Genomic DNA, 22,869 nt, shown 5'->3' on the forward strand with positions numbered 1-22,869 from the left:
AGAACATCTTGTAGAAGTTTTTGCTAAGGATTTTCCATATACTTTAAAATTCTTCAAGGATCCTCTCATTCATTATGTTAGATATCAAGGAAAATCCATTCTGGCTTCAAGGAATGCGCCTCTTTTGATGAATAAACGGAAACATTATTTTCTCCATTTATGGCAATGTTTTTTTTATGTTTGGTCTCAACCAGGAACGATTAATATAAACCAATTATCCCAACATTCATTTCAGCTTTTAGGCTATTTTTCAAATGTGCGGCTAAATCGTTCAGTGGTACAGAGTCACATGCTGCAAAATACATTTCTAATCAAAATTGTTAGAAAAAAACTAGATATAATAGTTTCAATTATTCCTCTAATTAGATCATTGGCTAAAGGGAAATTTTGTAATGTATTAGGGCATCCCATTAGTAAGCCGGTCTGGGCCGATTCATCCGATTTGGATATTATTGACCGATTTTTGCGAATATGCAGAAATTTCACACTTCAATCAAATGAAATGTATCCGTTTAATAATTTTCATCATTGTCAAAAATTTTCTTCTTAAAAAATATATAAATTTTCTTATATTTAAACAGTATATCACTCCTAATAAAATACATAAATTACTTACCCAACACATTCAGACAAACAATAATTCACAATTACCAAGGTTATAAACACATTCACAAAATAAAACACTTTCACAAATTCACAATTCCACATCTACACTACACTAATAAAAAAAAAAAACAGTAAACAATTTACACCCTAAAGTTTATAATTTTAATTTTCACACTAAAACCGTTCACAAATCACAAATACAATTCACACACTACTACTAATTCACAATCTTAAACTAAAACAATTCACAATTAGCATACAGCTGGTAAAGGAAAAGAGTTAGAACCTAAAAAATATAAAAAAAACAAATTGAGATAATATGAAGACCAACATCAAGAGGCGACGCTGTCAGCTGACCATTGTGACTGCAAAATGAAAAAGAAGCTGAGAGAGATAGGCAGCGACGACACTACAGACAATGGAGAATATATAGATGTGGAAGAGAGACGTGTCACACGAAAGCCGTAGAGAAGGGGCTGAGAGGGAAAAACAAGACGTGGAAAGACATCATGTAGAGGTTAGTCGACGACCGCAACGAAAGTCTGAGAGAGGAAGATGAGAGAAAGTCAGGGACTACAGAAGAGAGAGAAGAAGAGAGGGAAAATCAGGTAGAAAAGAGTAGCAGGAGACAATTAAGAGAATAGATAGACTAAAAGGAATAGAGACTATGCCAAATAAAATGACTCAAAAAACTAGAAATAATTTAGTAAGTTTATCACTGTTATTTTAGTAACCTATCATAATTATTTATAAAAAAAAATATGAAGAGACCGTGACCCCTATCGGCCTTGAGAAATTCGCGCCACTAGTATTACTTATGTGATTGTTCCTAGAGAATTATTTTTAGCAGCAAGATACAAGCTGAGGCCGTGACGGCTTATCTCAACTTAAAAAACCACAAAGTCACATATCAAAGCGTCCTATCATACAGAAATTTTCCCCGACTAAGTTCATACGTCATAAATAAATATTGATTGATATGGCTTAAGCATTCATTCATATTTCTACTGGGGTTGGGGCCTTGTCTGAACAATATAAATGTCTTTTCCAACAAGACATCCTTCCACGTCCTGTGGGCAACCGAATTTTCTCTCGAGGAAAAACCCAACTGCACAAAGGCGTTGACCAAGTTGTTGACGGAAAACTGGGTCAACTGTCAGTGGTTTCTTGCTGTAATCCACAGTCAAATGGATAACCTCCCCATCCGCAGGCCCTGCACCAAGCACAAGCAATTCCTCGCTGAAGTTCGCAAAAGCCAGTGTTTGCACAAGCCCATCAAATTTTCCACATGATATACGCCATGGTGTACCCCTGGTTCCAGAAGCCAGTGTTTCACCAAGGCCAGAAGCAATCTCAGCCTCCACATAATTGTTATCCTGGTTTGTAGGGCTCATAGTATGTAGTACAAATGATAAATCCGGTGATAGCATTTCTTGGATTAGAATTGCCATTGAAGCTTCCTTCTGAGGCACGCCTGCAGCTCGGCGGCTCAACACCGCCCTCCGTGTGTACAGTGAAGCCCACACTCGGCTAATGGCATCTCCAAAGACTGTTGGATTGGAAGGACTCACATTGGGTATTGAATCGTAAAGTCCAGCAGCTGACATTCCAGCCAAGTCCTCCACATTGGCACTGGACCGAACAATTAAACATGCATTACTTGGAAACATTCTTCCAATGCTTTCAATGACGTCTTTTGATGGCTTCAAGGAAGAAATCAGTTCCTGGAGTTGATGGCATAGACCGTCAAGTTCACCACCCTCCAGTTTTGCTGTTTCTATCTTATCCAATATAGACTTGAATGTTTCAGTGGAATTTCTTTTCTCTAGCTCTAATTCCATGGATCCAAATGGTAAAACTGCCCCAGAAGGAACTCGAAAAGAAGCAGGCACTCCCTGATCGCTGTAAACTGCCATTCAAATATTAGATTTTAGAAATTTAGTTTGCAAGAATACATTATTGTCGTTCAATTCTATAAAGAGGTTCAAAACATTGTTTCAGCTCAAGAAAAAAAAACATATGAATGAAAAGACTACAGCTATTATTTGAGTAAAAATTTCTGAGGTTAAAGTCTTGATATAGATAGTTTTGAAACAAAATTCTTGAGCTGGAACCTTTTTCGTTATGAGTGTTGTTAAACCAAAAAAAGCTAAAAGGGATGTTTGAAATAATACATAGTTTATCATTAGAAAAATGTAGAAGGGCGTTATTGGATTTGAGGATACTCGCTCTAAGTCTGTGAGATTGATTCTATGACATGTTATAATACAAAAGATTGATTCAGCGCATATTGCTTTTATTAAATCTTACCTTTATCAGAAGCTGCAGACAATGATGACAAGAGACCGCATGCAGCAGCCTTTGCACCGGAAGTCTGTGTCTCAGCATCAGGAAGCAAGATAACTCCAGCAGAAGAAGCACCCTGATATGAATACAGTTATTGTTCAGTTAAGGCCCTTAGTAAGGAGAATTAAAGTAAGAACTATTGAATAAACAATCTGCATACAAAAACCATTACTCTGAATATTATGAGATTATATCGATGACATGTTATAATACAAAAGATTATTATCTATGTATACTAATAATTAGGTCAAGTACTAGTGTAGTACTAATTGTGCATGCCTAGTCCAATAGAAATACTAACCTAACAAGATTCCTAATGTGACACCTGAGAACTAAGGAATGATTACTGGTGCAAATGATGAGGCATTGACAAGAAGTGGCTCTTGAAAGGCTTCTAAGCACAGGAACACATAAATGAACCAAATTCATATCGAAATGAGAGTTTTCCTAAAATTGTGCAAGTATGAGACTGTTCAGTTGAGAGATTTCGAAATTGTGCACATATGAGACAGTAAAATATATCAGCAAGTTGCATTTTTTTCCGTATATTCAAGAAATCTGAAGTTAGGTATGCTTGACTTGAAGAAATTATTGGCTTGGTGACCTCCTGAGAAGTTTTCTTAAAACAGTGTGATCGTTGATAAGACCTATATTGGTTTGTGGGGACAATCGTTAGTTCAAAATGCAGTCCATTCATTAGAAGAGGTATTAGAGTTGAACTTCTCCTAATACAGTGTTGTCTTGGGAGCAACTAGAAAAAAGATAGCCTAGTGGATGTAACACCTGGGTGTTGATTGGTGTAGGAACTAGGAAGTGATCACCAACACAAACAATGAAGCACAAATAAGGAGCGACAAAGACTTCTCATAGACGTCTAGGCAAAGTGACACATGGATGAACTAAATTAAAATTGAAGCCTTCGTTAACGCCTTGTTACAAAGATCATTGGTGTACTTGTTGCAAAAAGGTTGCAGAAGAAGCTCGGGTAAGTACCACATATACCAATCTGTCTCTTCTAAGCACATTGCTTTCTAGCATCAACGTTTTATAGCCATTGATTCTATTGGAATCCTAACATCAGTATTCAAAGCCTTCAAGGAAGAGAACTGGAATTGAGCAATGAATGCATTGGGGGAAGAACGAGACATGGTAGATCATTGAATACCATGATAAAGAATCTGACTGATGGCACACTAGATTAATATAAGGAAAGATTATTGCAAAATGGTACACTAAAACTAATAGGAATAATTATGAGGAAAGATTTGCTCTAGTGGCTATCATAAATACTATTAGGGTTCTTCTCTCTTGCGGCTCACTTTAAATCAGAACTACATCTGTTTGATGAAAAAAATGTTGTCTTACATGGAGACTTGGAGGAGGAATAAAGTCTCCCCCTGGATTTGACTTACTAATGGAAGGAAAAAGTCTGCATGTTGAAAACCTATCTGAGTTGAAGCAGTCTTCCTGCGCTTGATTTGGAAGGTTACTATGGCTACAGTGTTGTGTTGGGATCTAGGCATAGCTAAGGCAATCATACAGGCTTCCTAAACCATTCACAGGAAGGTAAACTCACTATTCTACTTGTTTATATGGATGTGAAAATCATATTTGGTGATGACAATTTAGAGAAACAGGTCCTAGATTTAAAATTTACAGGCTTGGAAAGTAAAAGTAATTTAATGGGATTGAGTTTGTCTACTATTTAATATATATACTTTTTTCCCAGTGAAAATAAGTTCTTGATCTCCTTAATAGAAACTAATAAATTCGGTTGCATAGTCACTGACGTACCAATTGAGCAGAACCTTAGAATTGGAAGTGACAAAGAAAGCTTCCCCGTGCAGAAGGCCATATAAAAAAAACATGTAGGAAAGCTAATATACCTTATCGGCTTGTCTCAAACCAAGTAAGGGATAAAATATGTGGTTAGTTTGATCAGCTAGTTCATGTCACATGAGAGAAATTTACAAGTTATGAGTAGAATTTTTCAGAATTTACCTAGAAGAGGTCTATTATTCAAGAGAAGGGGAGAATGATCCATGGACACGTAGGAAGATGCAGATTATTCATGATCCGTACCTCAAGGAGCCATACGCCCTTAGGTGTTAATCTACTGACATGCAGAAGTAAAAAGTAGAATGTTGTTGCTAAGTCGAGTGTAGAGACAGAGTTTACAGCTATGGCACAAACAGTTTGAGAGATACCTCAAAATAAAATATAAAACTCCTATGAGGTTGTTTTTTGACAAGCAAGCTATTATTGGGGGAAAGAACATGGAGATAGACCAGCACTTTATCGAAGAGGAGTTGGATAATGGTCTTATAATGTATGTCTCCTTGAGGTTATCAGTTGGCAACTGCATTAACTAAAGGAATTCCTACTGTGATTCTATGGGAAGCTAAGAATCATAGGTATGTAAATTGTGTCATAGTACAAAATCAAATAATTTTGAAATAATATTCAGTTTATTTTCCGATCAATTTTCGCTCTTCAAGTGCTCCCTCACATGAGTTAGTTTAATTATGAATTTATGATAATGGAGTCAGTAGTGATTGACCTCTAGATTATTTAGTTGTGTATGCATCAGGGGCATGTTAAATAATTAATCAACCCAAAAACGGATTCTGATGTAAAATATGAAAGTGTAGATATTTACTAAAATAATTACTAATTAGGAAATAGCACAAGTAGCTATATGAAGTGCACCAATAGCGTTTTCAATCTTATTAATATTACTCACAGCCATCTTGTGGAAATATATTTCTGTTATCCCTTAATTTATCGCAGCCCTCATTTGTCTTCTCATCACACGGACAGAAAGTTTTTGTCTCTACCATGCAGATATCAACGTCATTAGAATGCTAGTCCAATTGTTCGATTCTAAATCTCACCACTTCCAACAAACTAGAAGTGTATTTCTAAGTACAAAAAAAAAAAAGTCGAAACATAGCCAAAAAAGATTGAAATGAATGATTTTATCATTACCTACCTGACTATATTCGACGGTTCGACCAGCAGAGAAAGCAGGAACCTCAACTCCAGAGAAACTATTATCAAAAGCGCTTTGAACAGAAAAATTGCCATCAAAGTCAACTGAAGAGGACAGCGTCAGGTTAACACCAGCTGCGGATGCTTCCAACCTGAAAAGTTAGAAAGCATGAAAGGAGAAAATAGAAGACATAATAAAATAAGATCAAAATAATTTGAAGAAAGAAATATTGATTTAATTTTTAAAGACAAACAATCATGGATGGGAAATTGTCTAGGAAATAACCTCACACATGACCCAATAAGTTTTTGTATTTCAGCAACTTTTTCATCATCTTCACAAGTGACAAAGACAACTTTTTCCTGTAATAAACAATAGCTGTATGAATGTCAATGACAATTTATACGTTCAAACTTCAAAAACATTAAATGGAATTGGATATTTAGAAATAAGACTTACCTGCCTGGCCCTAACACCAAGATGAGATAAGTGAGGCAACTCTTGCTTAAGTATAGCTCCCACTATGTTCCTCCCAGCAGCTGTTACCTGCCAGCGCAATCAAATTTATAAATACTGATATATTTAAGACTTCCATATACTCTCAATGAAGCATAAATATACCTCTTCATCACCATCAGCTTTGTTAACAATGAGGATAATAGGACCTTCCACTGGTGATGGTAACGACCCAGGAACAATTCTTTCAACCTAGGTAAAAGAAATCCAAATTAATATTTAGTCATAATAAAGTGAGGATGACTTTTTCGTTGTCATTTGGGTGAGGATAATCTCTTCCTAGTATCTTACCTATTTGGTCATTACTTTATTTAGTTTTTGCTTGTGTAGAGGACTAAAGATGTCTCTCTTTCCCATACTTAAAGACTTTTGTTTGATTATTGATATTAATAAATTTGTGACTTGGTCTAATTTGTGTTTTATTATTGTCTTACAGCACTGGTCTCCTTCCAATTCATTTGTGACTTTTGTTTGATTATTGATAATAATAAAATTGCGAAGCAGTACATTCTTAAATATTTTTAAAACCACCAGGTTGTGGTGCGGCACTCTATATAGTGATCATAATCATTATATAATAGGTTTTTCTGATGCCGACTAGAATCTCTGCTTGATAGATGATCCAAAAAGTAACTGAGTTTTTTAAAAAGAATTTTAGTATTGTGGATAGGTAAGAATAATAATGTTGCAGTACATAATGATATCTATAACAAGTTAAGCATGATTATCATTTACGCTCCATCTTGCAGCAGTCTTAGTAATATTAGTATGAGGATGTATTCTAATACATCAAAGCAAGGGATTATTCACTTTATTAAATTCAATAATGAAGTTTTTTTTATAATGGGATCTCACACATACATTGCGCACGTAGAGTAACTATTGTAATAACATTGCACACAATTTCTCTGAACACAACTCAGTACCTGAACCAATGTTCCTAAAACAGATCCTGGAACTATAACATCCCAACCTTGAGAACCAAGCGTACATCTCACAGCTTTTAGAAGAAGAGTACATAGTTTTGAAACCTGAAAAATTACACTAAAATTTACAGTAAAAAAGTTAGTTAAAAACCAGTTATGTTTATCTAATGAAATCCAGAAGTGTAGGAATAAACATGACCAAAAACCACAGATACTGTTGAAAACAGTACAGACTATAATTCCTATAAATCTCCTCTACCTATAAATGAAATTTACGAATAATGCATAGTCATACCCAGCACGAATCTCCGCTTCTGTATATGTTCTGACACTGTTTTCAGGGACTCCTAGAGCTTTTCCTAGCATCTGCAACATTTAATGTAACAACTTTGTTTATTTCAAGATCAAGATGTATGCATAACATGAAGGAACAGGAACCTGGTTTCAAAAACCTAACAGTGTAAGTATCAGAGGACCAACATTGTTCAGGTTTGAAATGAAAGACGCGCTACCATCAAGGGTCCCTAAATTTGAAACGAATTTGCTAGGAAAATTTAAGGGCCTAGTGTAAAATTTCCAAGACCCTGGTAGACCACAAATTACAATTATTCAATTTGTCTCAATATTCTGACTTTTTGTATTTCGTTTACCCTAGTTTTGGTTGTATTTGGGCTTCACTTTGAGTTTATGTTAAATTGGTCTAGTAAATTTTTGCACTGGGCAATAAATATCCAGCCTTTAACTGAATAATATATTACTATTTAACCTGCACTTTTTGAGGGAATATCTTAAGAAGTTCTTCAGTATATTCCTCTGTTAGCCTCTTTGATCTATCAAGAGTAGCTTTCAGTCTCAAGGTCCAAATCTTCTTGCCATCTTCATTTCCTGAGGGAAAAGGGAGTACATTTAAAAAAAATAGCCAACACTGTCTATGATGATTCAACAGACAGAACAATTCAACCAAAGACCTACAAAAGTTACCTTCACTTTCTGAAAGGCCTCGTATACTCCAGGCAATAAGCTCATTTTCAATAGCACCGCATTCTTCTGTCTTCCAATTAGATAATTTCAGTTGGTGGACTCCAATAATAAGGGCTCCAAGTGGATCATTCCAAGAGGTTGCATTTTTTGACTGCAAATTTGCAGCCAGCCAACCAGCACCTCCCATAACTTCAAGCACATTGAGAAATCTATTTATATGATTTCAAAAGTTAATGCTCTACCAAAAGAAAGTCTTGTTATTACAAGTGGCATGTAGCTGGATACATTTTATATCTCCATCAATCAAGTTCGACATGATTCAATCAAACTGCATCTTTCTATGTGACATCTAGGCAGCCTGACTTCACTACATCCCTATCATTAACGATTGTTTAAACCCTTCTAACATATTGGATAATTTCTATGATTCTTTAAATAAACTAAATATCTAATAAACATTTATCTTCGTACAATAAGAGCACATATGCATTATATTCTAATTGTACCTATCATTTAAGTAGCTAGCAAGAACTCCATTCCTACTGCAAAATTATGTGCCCTTCATATATTTTACAAAAGTTGTTCAACATCCAAGTATCTTACAATTGTTCAAAGTGTAAATTAGGAAAAGGTAAGCCAAGAACCTGCTCAAAAGAACAAATGAGTAATCCTCAAGCCCAATCTCACAGAGGCGCCACTGTTACTCCAAAGAAACAAGATTCAAAACACGTTCCAACATTCTTTAAATTACTATCCATACTCGAGCTTTATCTAAATAATTGAATAAAATTAATCTCACCTTTTGGCGCATAGCTATTGCGGAATCTGGAGCATCATTCCTGAGGCCACTTTCAAGACCCTTTACAATAATATCTCTCAAAGCATTCAAAGACTCCATGGTTTTAAATAAAAGTTTAGTTCCTTGTTCTTCTGAAGCTGTTGATTCTGCAGCAGCATCCATATTCTGGAGAAGTGCAATGTTTTCCCTTATCAGTAGATTCCATTATAAGAACAACTTTGAGCACGACAGTCAAATAAAAAGGATCAATATTACTTATCCCTCACTCAAGACAAAAGGGAAAGGGGAATGAGTTCTTATCCATGCAATAGCTTAACAACCATAATAGTCCAATTTCATGCTGAATATGATGAGCATAAATTATTAAGAAGCTACTTTTAGGTCATGGAAGAAGTATATAGACAAAAAAGAAGGAAGAGAAAACAAACTGGTTGAGAGGATAATGCATGATAGAAGACAGTAAGTTGGGATCCTAAATCAAGAAATATAAGTACAAGAGAGTCAGAAAAAGCAAATGCACCTTTTTGCACTCCAAAAATGAATTAAGTGCCGACATGCCATTTTTATCCATAGATTCATAAATTGATTCTAGCTGTTCAGCGAGACTGCAAAACAACAAATTGACAAGTGAAATCATTAAAATGATTATTTTCCAGCAACTAATTAGTTCCATGACAAAATCATTTGATATCTCCCTGATATTTAGTATACTTTGCTCACTAAAAAGTGTACTCCGATTGTGTTGCATAACAAATAAAGGTTGGCTACATTATTTGCCCTGACTACTAGAAGCTTTGCAAACTATGGTAAACCTTGGTGCAACAGTAAGGAGGGTTATATATCGTCTTGTGACATTGGTGGTCAGAGCTAACACATTCTAGATCTGGAAACAGCCTCCCTAGACACAAATAAAGTTGCTTGCATGACACTCCCTATACTTTGAAATGGAGCAAATGCACGTACCTGGCCACCCTTTTTTTTGAAGCCTTCAATATCTTTAATATCTTTGATATTTGGTTAGAGTATCTTAGTTTATCTAGTATGATTAGTTTCTAATATTAAAATATCTAAAATTACCTCCTAAATATCTCTTCTCCTTACTTTATCTAAAACTCAGTAACTTCAACGTGGTATCAGCGGTAACCATCGCCCTCTCTGACTTGACCTGTCACTTCATTGTGAAGTTCCTAAATATTCTGAACTAATCAGTCACCAGTCACCACTTTTGTTGTGTCTCTTCTTTCCACAATGTCACCATGTCTGGTCGCCTCCACCGCCGAGCCATTGGATGCCACTTCCGTCAGCCGCTGCTGGAAAATTTAATCTTAAAATTTGGGTTAGACCTAACACAACCCCACAAAACCGACTTGTAGGGTGAAGACTACCCACCACTTATAAACACTTTGTCAGACCTTATCTCATCCAATATGGGACTCTTTAATACACACTCCTCACGTCTAACTGAACATCTAGACGTGACCGGGGTGGTCCAATAGCAGGTGGCCCAATGATTCTTGAATAGACTTTGATACTGTTGAAATTGTGGGATTTTAAATAAAAGGAGTGAAAATAATAAAGGTTTAAATATTATTGATAATAGTTTTATGCTAACTTGATTACAAAAGACTCAATACTAATCTCTATTTATAGAGAAACATAGATTCAACCTTAAATCAAGAGCAAATCATAATAATAATGAGAGATATTCTAAGATATCTCTATGATTATAAATTGATCTTAGAAAATAACCCAAGATACTCTAATATAATATAATAGATATTATAAGATATTTTCTATTATTCTAACAGATACCATCTTAGAATTTGGTTTGAGACTAACACAACCCCACAAAACTGGCTTTTAGGGTGACTACCCACCACTTATAAACACTTTGTCATACTTTATCTCATCCAACGTGGGACGCTTAACATTAAATAACGAGTTTTCTTACGAGACCCCCGCCATTGGAAACAGCTCATCCCGATCTAGAAGACCCTAAAGTTTTAGCTACAACTGATCAATGATGTGCCCGCAAGAGCAGTTTCTTCTAGCTGCAGTGCTCCGCCTTAGTCACGAGTGGTAGCTCGTTACAGCAACTTTTCAAATGTTCTCTCACCGCCAAAGTCGCATGACTTAAGTCCCTGATCTACAACTGTTTCGTAGTTTTGACTTTTGAGCCTCTCCATTCATCAACTAGCATATACAACACTTTTGGGCGTCCATTTTTTCTCTCCTCTGCGATTCACCGTGGTTTCCAGACCCTCTTGGCCTCCATCCTACCCTATTTCTGCCCAGTCAGTGTGTCCTGAATCTGTCCGATTGGTTCTTGGTGGCTCTTATTTGTACAATTTGTTTTTGAATCTATTTTTGCTCAACTTAATGGTTTGTGTGTGAATTTGGTCTGTGCACACCTTTCTGATCATATATTCTGTTTTAGGTTTACTATTTGCATTTCTTTCTGATCAGGTTTTGTGCATCTTTGTGGTTTGTTTATGTCTCATCTCAAACCAAATGATTATATGTTTGTCACACTGCTAGGTCCAAGTTGATAGGACCCATGAAGAGAAAAGTCCAATTGTAAAGGTAAGTGTTGAGTTGCCAAGTTAGTTAGTGACAGGGAGAGAAAATACACATGAAAGGGGGTATATGAGGGGTGAGAGGGAAAAAGGAAGGAGTTAATCTTATGGGTAATTTTTCAGCTTTGAGCTTGGGCAGAGAGAAACCTTAACTCCTTTGAGGAGCATTGCTCTGGGATTACAGGAGCAATCCACTTGTAATACATTTTCTTTACTTTCAATCTCTTTTTCTATTTCATCTTGATTTGGGTTCCTATCACAAGCTGTTTGTTGATCAACTGTCCAAGTCACTGTTATCCTTGTGTGCTTTTTTCCTTGTCTCAATTTGGTATCTAATGGAAGACTCTCTTGTCATTGGTCTCAGCACACTATCCAAGTCACTGTTTTCCTTGTCTCAATTTGGTCTAATAGATAGAGAAACATAGATTCAACCTTAAATCAAGAGCAAATCATAATAATAATGAGAGATATTCTAAGATATCTCTATGATTATAAATTGATCTTAGAAAATAACCCAAGATACTCTAATATAATATAATAGATATTATAAGATATTTTCTATTATTCTAACAGATACCATCTTAGAATTTGGTTTGAGACTAACACAACCCCACAAAACTGGCTTTTAGGGTGACTACCCACCACTTATAAACACTTTGTCATACTTTATCTCATCCAACGTGGGACGCTTAACATTAAATAACGAGTTTTCTTACGAGACCCCCGCCATTGGAAACAGCTCATCCCGATCTAGAAGACCCTAAAGTTTTAGCTACAACTGATCAATGATGTGCCCGCAAGAGCAGTTTCTTCTAGCTGCAGTGCTCCGCCTTAGTCACGAGTGGTAGCTCGTTACAGCAACTTTTCAAATGTTCTCTCACCGCCAAAGTCGCATGACTTAAGTCCCTGATCTACAACTGTTTCGTAGTTTTGACTTTTGAGCCTCTCCATTCATCAACTAGCATATACAACACTTTTGGGCGTCCATTTTTTCTCTCCTCTGCGATTCACCGTGGTTTCCAGACCCTCTTGGCCTCCATCCTACCCTATTTCTGCCCAGTCAGTGTGTCCTGAATCTGTCCGATTGGTTCTTGGTGGCTCTTATTTGTACAATTTGTTTTTGAATCTATTTTTGCTCAACTTAATGGTTTGTGTGTGAATTTGGTCTGTGCACACCTTTCTGATCATATATTCTGTTTTAGGTTTACTATTTGCATTTCTTTCTGATCAGGTTTTGTGCATCTTTGTGGTTTGTTTATGTCTCATCTCAAACCAAATGATTATATGTTTGTCACACTGCTAGGTCCAAGTTGATAGGACCCATGAAGAGAAAAGTCCAATTGTAAAGGTAAGTGTTGAGTTGCCAAGTTAGTTAGTGACAGGGAGAGAAAATACACATGAAAGGGGGTATATGAGGGGTGAGAGGGAAAAAGGAAGGAGTTAATCTTATGGGTAATTTTTCAGCTTTGAGCTTGGGCAGAGAGAAACCTTAACTCCTTTGAGGAGCATTGCTCTGGGATTACAGGAGCAATCCACTTGTAATACATTTTCTTTACTTTCAATCTCTTTTTCTATTTCATCTTGATTTGGGTTCCTATCACAAGCTGTTTGTTGATCAACTGTCCAAGTCACTGTTATCCTTGTGTGCTTTTTTCCTTGTCTCAATTTGGTATCTAATGGAAGACTCTCTTGTCATTGGTCTCAGCACACTATCCAAGTCACTGTTTTCCTTGTCTCAATTTGGTCTAATAGCAGACTCTCTAGTAATTGCTCTCAGCACACTGTCAATAGCCTATGGTAGTCCCTTCATCCATCCATCATCATGGTTGAGTTGTATGCATCAGTCACATATGACATGTCCCACTTAAGTTGGTTGTTTAAGTGGTTTCGTGTCTGGCACTGTCATGGTTGAGTCTCCAGCACCGGCCACAAAAAACTTTGTGACATGTCCCACACTTAAGTTGGTTATTTCTGGCTAAGGACAACGTCTGGCTCAATATCATTGCAGTTTGCTTCACCTGCAGATTGTGAAAATTGGCTGCATTTTTTGTTTTTGAGGCTATATTTGTAGCAAACTTAAAGTTTAGTAAACTTTAGCTTAGCAGGGAGTTAGAATATAAAAAAATATCATATAATATCTTTGATATTATGTAAGAGTCTCTTAGAGTATCTCATAGGATTAGTTTCTAATATGAGAATGTCTTAGAATGTCTCCTAAGATTAGTCTTCATACTATTTAATTATTAAAATGATTTGTTTCTCGATTTCCTTATTTATTTTTTTATTTATGATAAGGAGTCTTGTATCCCTCTTTTATATCAAGTTAATTATCAAGTTAGTATCAAGTCATTATCAATAATATTACACCATTTACCATTATCATATGCAAAAGTCTTTATTATTTCTTTTCTCCTTATTTTATCTAAAACCCATAACTTCAAACACCTCCAAGATAAATAAAAAATAAAAATAAAAACAACTACATAAGCTCAGCAAGTGGATTTTCTGACTTGAGGATATACATGATTACTTCAAAATGCAGATTTTCTTGTCAACTAATAAGTGAAAGTTCATAATCAGTCAATTGGTTTACAGCACAATTGTGCATTTAGATGATGGGGCTGGGATCATGTAGAAAGTTTCTAAGAGAAAAGAACAAAATCCTAAGATAAAATTAAAATAACATATATCAACAATTAACAAGAGAAAGTAACTGGAAGAAGAAATGTAAACAAATCTACATTTACATCTGATTACAAACAAATCTACATTCACGTCTAACCTGCCAGCATTGAAGAAGTCTTTTAGTTCTTCATGAAATATCTTGAACTGCTCTACAAAAGCTTCACTATATTCTCCAGGGTTCTTTGTGATTTTAGCAAGCATAGCTTCTGTAGCAACCAAGTCTTCAGGACCAGCATTGCGATGAAGCTTGTTTTGTATTGTATGCTTAATTTGTAACTGACAAACAAAAGAATATATATAAAACAGTTTGCCAATCATTAACAATGAACTGAATAAGATTCCATACTTAATGTATTTTTGGGAAAATAACCTTGACGTCATGTGGGATGTCATTTCGATGAGCAATATCTCTAATTCGAGTCAGAGGAACAGATGCAGTGAATTCTGCCTTGAAAGATGGCAAACATGGATGAATCTTACGAATAACTAGAACTTCCTGTACATCAGTGAAATTATGGTAAATCAAGGAAGAAAGTCATAAACTTTATGAGACAGAAAGGATAAAAGGTAGCAAACGAAAACAAATAAGGTCCTGCTAACCACTGTCCTATGGGAATTGGTGTAGGGCAGTGGCTAAGAAATGAAGAAATGGAAATATTTAATTGAAAAGTGCAACACCCACTGCACTAGCAACATTAAATAATAAATACTATACTGTTCAAATTGAAGTTTCTTTTTTCGATTCCTTCAGTCAATTATTTTTTCACTTGTTAGCATTTGCCAAACAAACATTACATTAACACTTAAAACTAGTTTCCAATTCTTAAATTATTTACACAGAATGCAGATCAAACATTCAAAAGTACACAGCTAGAATCGCACTCCATTTAAGTCAGAACACTGTTACAAAAAAAAAATGGATTAGGAAGACATCAGTATATGAAACTGACTGCGTTTGATCTATGCATAGCACCAACCAGAAATGAGGCCAAAATAATGTCCCCTTCCTAACTATCAAGCTATCCCCATAACAAAATCCATTGGTAAGAAGAGAAGAAAAAAAAAAGAGTGGAGAACAGAATTTGTTAAAGCCACAACTCAATTCAGTCTTGCAGTAGTGTATGTATATACAGACATGTAAGGCTACAATACAATTGAATCTATGACAGAAATACACTCAAATAGTCATATTTCCTAATGCTCTAATAGCTATAATTCAATCAGAACCAGAATAGAGAACCAAAAAGTTTGTCCAACGTCACTGTTGAAAATAAAAAGTAATCACCTGTGGAGATATATCCTTTCGACTTGTATATCGCTCTAAATCACGAAATATAAGCCTTGAAATCTCAGCATGCCTATTGGGACGGTGGTGACCTCCATCTTCAAAACATGGTATTTGCCCTGTGTTTATCCACTGCATAAGAATATCTAAGGGCTCAGATACTGATATCCGAAGAGCATAGATGATTCAATATATTTAGGAAAATAAAAATAAAGACCTTCAGATAGATAGAACAGTATATGAGAGCCTCCAATCGATCTTCGCCTTCAACATTTCCAACTATATCGCGTACAATGTCAAGCTTCAAATTGAAAAATCTAGATAAAGTTAATTTGTTTATTTAAAAAGAAAACCACCGAAAAACAAACAGGCATTTTTACAGAAGTGCTGCATTGCAGTTGACATTCAAATTTAAAACTGCAGGAAAGAACCTTAGAAAGGTAAGTTCCAAACTTAGTAAAGGAAAGCTTTTCAGATTGCATATAAAGGAATAAATTATAAAATGAATACGAGCAAAATTATATTATAAGAATTTATTTATCAGTTGAATAAATTAAAATATTATGAGGGTGAGGGTTGCTTAGTTTTATGATATGCTATTGTGGTTTCCAACATTATCTGTAAGAGTACCTTTCTCCACCAATTCCTTCCGGTTTGATCCCCTTGAACCAACTTGAGAGGCAAGCCTTGAAGATCTGAAGTGTCCCAAGTCCGTCCTGCTTCATTGCTCTGATGCTCGTTAGTTCGCATGAAAGAAATAGATTTTCCTTGCCACTCTCCTACAAAAGGACTTGGCCCTGCTTCTGAATGAGAAGAAGAAGCAGCAGTGTCCTCGATATGTTCCAAATTATCGTCTTGCTGTTGTTGTTGCTGTTGCTCGTTTAAAGGGAGTAGCTCCATAATCTGGTTGGTGGTGTTCCATGTGGCAACTGTCTGAAAATGACCAGCGGCAGGCAAGTTTAAGAGTCTGTTTTGTCCAGCCTCCCAAACTACAGTACCATCGTTGGTGACAATGAGGAATTTAAACTCAATGTGATCACCCCCTTTGAAATCTAAGTCGCATACCCATCCATTTTGTGTCCAATTCAAAGGAACATTAGTCTTCCAGGAGCCCAACTGTTTGGTTGAACCTAGAAGGGCAACATGATCACCAAACTGAACTTGGTGATCTAATCGAACATGCAGATGAACATTTTCTATCTTGATATTATTCTTACTTTTCCTGCATAGGGCGTGATACAATATTGGGTCCAGGGTTTAGACATGGAAATAGAATACCAAGATTCATGATCATACTACTACTACTAATAATAATACTAATTAATGAAGGGAAAAAACAGGTACCTAGGTTGGGTTTGGGTGGAGGAGAATGCAGAGAGGAGCGGAAGAGTGTGGGAACGATCACGGTGGAGAAGAGGATGTTGATGGCGATGGATAGATGGAAGGAGGAATCCTAACCGCTTATTTTTATTCAGATGAGGATGGATTGCGACCGTGTGCGAATGGCAGTGCAATACACGCACAGAATAATTCATTCCCACTCAACTTCAACTTCAACTCAAGTCTTGATTAATTCGTCGGTGAATGATGGATTGGGTTTCCGGGGGGAGTGAGTGAGTGAGTGAGTAAATATAGCAGCTGCTTTGTCTTCTTACCACGTGGATTATGTTTCAACGGCTCAACATTTTCTTTTCTTTTTAATTAGCTTATGTGGTAACCCGTGCAAACGCCGGGTCATGCTTCGTTTCTTTCATACATGTCGACGTACAATTTACGGGTCTTTATCATTCGGTTTTTGGTAACTACACTGTAGGAAACGCAGTAACATTCCACAATATTTAATTGTTTTAGAGTATATAAAATTTTGAACCTAAAATTTAAAATTAATGGTGAAGATTTAATACTTCTAAACCTTTGACAAAATGGAGTCAAACAAAATATTCATTTCTTTCGGTTAAAAAAAATATGGTTAAAAAAAGTTTAAAAAATTATATTTTTTTAAAAATATATATATTTCTCCTTCTATTTATATACATGACTAAAATTTAATATTAACCACAATTTTATACAAAATTCATTTAAAACGTAGAGTATACAAACTCATATATATATATATATATATATATATAGAAATTATAGTAACCAAACTCAAAATACATCATTTGAAAATAGATATCTATCTACTAAATTTGATAATAAAATCTAATAATACACTCATTTGTGTCTTATGCTTTCATAGTGATAAAAACATCAGCAAAAATCAGCTACGCCACCTTTCAAAATCGAAGAAACTTCTTATAACTCTACGTCTCTTATGTTTTTGTCATCACACTATTTGAAAACCACATAATTAAGCAAACACACGCAAATCGTTACATAATTAAAAGCATCATGAGCAACTCCATAATCTACTAGCCTAAAATAGAGAAAACGTCAATGTTTTTATTCAGTTAAACTATTAAAGTAACATGACATCGTTGTATATACTATGTATCAAAAGATAAATAGATTATCAAAAACACATAAATTTAGTCAAATACCAAAGAATACAAATGAAGAAATAATGTATGGCTAGGATAATAATTAAATTGCTAATAAGTAATATATATATATATTATATCAACTCAAAATGTGGTAAATAATGACTTGAACATGACAATATTCCTTGTCATCCTATTTCAAAATAAATTTAACAAAATAAGAAACTTTGTCTTGTGCGGTAGTGTTAACACATTTCATATTTCTCTAAAACTCTAAAATTTATTTTTGGTTCTTAACGTGAAATGGACGTTACAAAAATGTTAATTGACAAAGACAAATATTGATCAAATATTTAAATATATTTTTAGTCCATGTAAATATAACAGTTTTCAGTTTTAGTCTATGAAAAATATTTATTTGGATTTCATCCTTGCAATATCCAAAAAATTATTTTTTGTTCTTAACGTCAAATGGTTATAAAAACGTGTGCCGATAAATAGAGGAAAACGTAGGATACAGATTTAAATAATTATTATAAACAAATTTAACCGAAACAATATTTAAATAACAAATAAAAATAACTTGTATACTTATTTCTAATAAAATAAATATACAAACTCCAACGAGAATACAAATTTAAATACTTATTCTAAATAAATTTAATCGAAATAATATTTAAATAACAAATAAAAACAATTTATATACTTATTTCTTATAAAATAAGTATACAAACTACGATGATAATACAAATTTAAATAATTATTATAAATAAATTTAATCGAAATAATATTTAAATAACAAATAAAAATAAGTATACAAAATATTCTAATATTTAAATTAATATTTTCATTGAAGTGTTACAATTGATCTATGTTTTCCTCTATTTGTCGGTTCATGTTTTTGTAACATCCATTTGACATTAAGTACCAAAAATAAAGTTTTTGGATATTACAGAGATGAAATTCAAATAAATATTTTTCAGAGACTAAAATTAAAAAAATGTTATATTTACAGTGACCACAAACATTTAAAAATGTTAGGTTCACGTTTCTCTTTGTTAATTAACGTTTTTTATAACGTCCACTTGACGTTAATAATCAAAAATAAATTTTTTCTGATATTACATGGATGAAATCTAAACAAAATTTTTTACATGGATTAAAACTAAAAACTGTTATATTTACAGGGATTAAAAATATATTTAAATTTAAAATATAAATATTTTATCAATTTTGTCACTTTTTTATATGACATTTTGTTACAACAAACAGTCGTGTAAATGTATTGTATGATAATTATGTACATGCTTTATTATTTTTCACTTTTTTATATGACAATTTGGTTAATGGATTCGAACTGAAAATTTAGTCATTCTTATCAGACAAAATATAAATTTGGTTATTCTTTATTTGTTGCAGTTAACTCTTCAATTATATTGCAAAACGAAAAACGATTGAAACACACAGTTATACAAGCAAATAATATAAATGTTTACCATGTTATTTTGAAATGCTTTTAATATTGTTTTCTTCTAACCTTGTAAAATTGACCAATTCAAAAATCTTGGAAATCTAAATTTGGGAACAGATGCTTGACCCAAAGATAAGTGGTTGAACGCCCAGATCTAAAACAAATATTAATATATTTCATATGTATTTTAATTTAAAAACAATATAAGATGGAAGATGGTGATATAAAATATATACCTATTGTACAGTTGCACAACATGTTATGTGTGTTTGCGAATCTACATTCTCTTCTTTTAACACAGTTACACTACACCCAATTGTAGCTATGCAGAGACTAGATCATCAAGTGTTTTAATATAACGAGTATTTACTCAATTAACTGATTGGGAAAAATAGAACTCGTCAAAGGCGAGGAGTATATAAGTCTATAAAATTTGCCCATGTTATTACGAAACGCGTGAAACAACACACTAATCATATTACAAATTACTTATTTTCTTCTAAACAACAATAATTTATCACATTCCTCATTTTCATATTCTTCTAAAGACTCACCTACTATTGACAGTCATAGAGCTAAAGATACATCACTTTGAGTAAAATGAACTATCCTACCTCTAATCATAAACCCCCCACTATGTTCATCCCACCTACTAGCCAACTCCCATAACATAGCACTAAAAATTTGTAAATTTTTTGACATATCTAAAACTCATTTGAATGAGGTTGTCATAATTTGAGTTTGCTGTGCATTTGACAAATGACGGTTGATTTCATGCAACATATTTGATAAACATACATGTCTTGCACATATCTGAAAAGTATAAATATATAGTTAATATTGATAAATAAATTGCAACAATACAAATACAACTAATTTATAAATTTCTTATATTTTTTTCATACTATTCAAAATACTATTTCTTATATTGTTTTGTACTTTTTCTTCGTAATTTCGATAAATTTAGAATTTTTTTTAATATGGGGATTTTAATTTTCTTTTAGATTTTTAGAAATAGAATGATGAAGTTGTTGATGACAATGAAAACTATAAAGATCATAATTTTTTGTTTTATAAAAAATCTTTAAAATAATTTATTAAAAAATTAGTAAAAATGTTTGTGCTCTCACATGAGTAGCGCGTATCTTTAGTATTCTATAAGTATTTCGTTTAAATTTTAAACAAAAAATAAACATTATTTCATGTATCAATAAAAAATATTTATGATGTATTTTTTTAATATTTATTAATTATAAATATTTATTTTGTGTTTTTGTATGTAACAACATAAATATTTGTCTCATTGTTTTTTAATATTTATCAGTTTTAAATATTTGTTCCGTATTATTTATGTATCAATAAAAAATATTTATCGTATAATTTTTTATGTATATCAATTACAAATATTTATCTTGTATTTTTAATATATCATTTATAAATATTTATTTCATATTTTTTTAATATTTATTAATAACAAATATTTGTATCGTATTTTTTATGTATCAAGATGAATATTTGATTTTTTATAGTTATCATTAACAAATATTTATGTCGTGTTTTTTATGCATCAATTATAAAAAATTTATCTTGTATTATTTTAATATTTGTTATTTTTTGTATGTATCAATAACAAATATTTGTCATGTGATTTTTACATTTATTTAACTAAAAAACATTTATCCTATATTTTTGTGTACAATTATTATAAATATTTATCTAATATTTTTTAATATTTATCAATTACAAATATTTGGAATAGCTTATTCTTTTGTAGTTTTTTTAAAAAGAAATAGTAAAATTTTAATTCCGAACATTTAACTGCCACTTTATTTTCTCAAGCTTAAATATTTTTATTGTGAAGCATTTTATTTATTATGTTATTTAAATATTATATATTTTAAACTTAAATATACATAAAAATTATTTTTAAGAAATCTAAAGTCCTAACTGTTGGGAACACGACCGCTGCCTAAACCGACAACCAGAGAATTAACACTATGTGAAAATTGTTACAACACATAGATTTCTCTCACTCACACCAGACACCCCAGTACAACCACACTCTTACAAAACAAATATTTAAACTAAGTCAAATACAAGCTTAAAGAGTTATTGATGATTGGTGCATTTGAAAACAAATGATCAAAACCTAATATATAGCTTTGGCATTCTCCTTATTCTCCCACACTAAAGGATGTGAGACTTGCAATCAACCCCAACACTAACTTTGAATTTGGGTCGCCCGACAAACCTAACAAAACCTATAATATCATTTCGTTTTATAAAAAATAATAATTAAAAAGAGTACGAGACTTGCGTATAATATTTCTAAAAAAGGAAAAGACAATTAGACACATGAAGCAATTCCACTTCCATTCGTGCAATCTTCCTTGGTGACTTTAGAGGGTTGGATTCCCCCAATTACTCATCTCCCTTTTCGTGTTTGTTACCGGCAACAACACTTTGAGAAAAGAAATCAGGAGACCAAACCAGTAGCACCGCCATATGCCTTATTGATTTCATCACCTAAGGGAAACTCACAAGAATTTATGAAGGATAAGTATGACTATTTAGAGCATATTTGACATAAATTCATCGTTAGTTCATTAAATAGTTTTTATAATTTTAATTTATATATTAATTATTTATATTAAATTTTATTATAACTTAACATATTAATTTAAATATTTTAATTAATATTATTATATATTATTTTAATTTAAATTTAAAATAAAATTAAACTTACATTTTTATAACAATAATAAAAATAAAATAAAAAATTAACGATTATAAATTAATAAAAAAATATAACGATCATAAATTTATTAAATAAATTTATTATTATTAATAAATTAATAAAAGACAAGTAACGATTATAAGTTTATTATTATTAAATTATAAAAGTAATGTTCCTTTTTGACCTATCCGATTAGAGCTTAACACAACTTCAACAATCAACTCATCAAAAACTCAATTTTATACGTTGGCGAACGAACGTATTTGACTATAGTCGGAAATACTCGATAAATTTTATTGAAAAAATTGAAAATTTATAGAAAGATGCATGATTTGATTGTTGAGAAATGGTTCAAGGGAACCTATGTTAACTCTGGATGATGTTAACAAATTAGTTTTTTAAAGTGTAAGTATCAATTAGATTAATTCTAATTTTTTTTTTGCATAGTAACATATATATTCAAGGAATA

General features: G+C 33.0%; 1 protein-coding gene across 4 annotated transcripts; it reads right to left on the bottom strand.

The window, feature by feature from the left end:
• Window positions 1-1,286: 1,286 nt before the first annotated feature.
• LOC101503946 (phosphoglucan, water dikinase, chloroplastic) lies at window positions 1,287-17,417 on the bottom strand. 4 transcript variants are annotated; one of them, XR_012162698.1, is made up of 20 exons: window positions 17,057-17,417; window positions 16,343-16,934; window positions 15,930-16,013; window positions 15,713-15,844; window positions 14,798-14,923; window positions 14,525-14,703; window positions 9,687-9,771; window positions 9,167-9,331; window positions 9,012-9,064; window positions 8,368-8,576; window positions 8,153-8,271; window positions 7,682-7,752; window positions 7,387-7,504; window positions 6,566-6,652; window positions 6,404-6,490; window positions 6,230-6,306; window positions 5,941-6,095; window positions 5,696-5,785; window positions 2,917-3,028; window positions 1,287-2,515 (listed from the first exon to the last, which is right to left on the bottom strand). XR_012162698.1 is itself a non-coding variant. In XM_004497365.4 (19 exons), exons 1-19 carry the CDS (start codon window positions 17,245-17,247, stop codon window positions 1,611-1,613), a joined length of 3,543 nt encoding a protein of 1,180 aa, XP_004497422.1. In that variant the 5' UTR covers window positions 17,248-17,411; the 3' UTR covers window positions 1,287-1,610. The 4 variants fall into 4 exon arrangements, 2 of the variants coding, with proteins under 2 accessions (XP_004497422.1, XP_027189138.1); XR_012162699.1 differs by lacking the exon at window positions 5,696-5,785 and having other exon boundaries at window positions 17,057-17,416; XM_004497365.4 differs by lacking the exon at window positions 5,696-5,785 and having other exon boundaries at window positions 5,945-6,095; window positions 17,057-17,411.
• Between the last annotated feature and the right edge of the window lie 5,452 nt (window positions 17,418-22,869).

Source organism: Cicer arietinum, chromosome 4 (genome assembly GCF_000331145.2).
Source record: "Cicer arietinum cultivar CDC Frontier isolate Library 1 chromosome 4, Cicar.CDCFrontier_v2.0, whole genome shotgun sequence".
NCBI lineage: Eukaryota > Viridiplantae > Streptophyta > Magnoliopsida > Fabales > Fabaceae > Cicer > Cicer arietinum.

What these genes read in the sequence shown, in the direction of transcription:
- LOC101503946 (XM_004497365.4), bottom strand. Translation starts at nt 17,247, where the DNA reads ATGAATTATTCTGTGCGTGTATTGCACTGCCATTCGCACACGGTCGCA. An exon ending in TCATTTGTTCTTTTGAGCAG is followed by an intron (nt 8,577 to 9,011) that starts GTTCTTGGCTTA and finishes TCATATAAATAG; the next exon opens with ATTTCTCAATGTGCTTGAAG. An exon ending in GAACCGTCGAATATAGTCAG is followed by an intron (nt 3,029 to 5,944) that starts GTAGGTAATGAT and finishes TATTCATATCAG; the next exon opens with GGTGCTTCTTCTGCTGGAGT.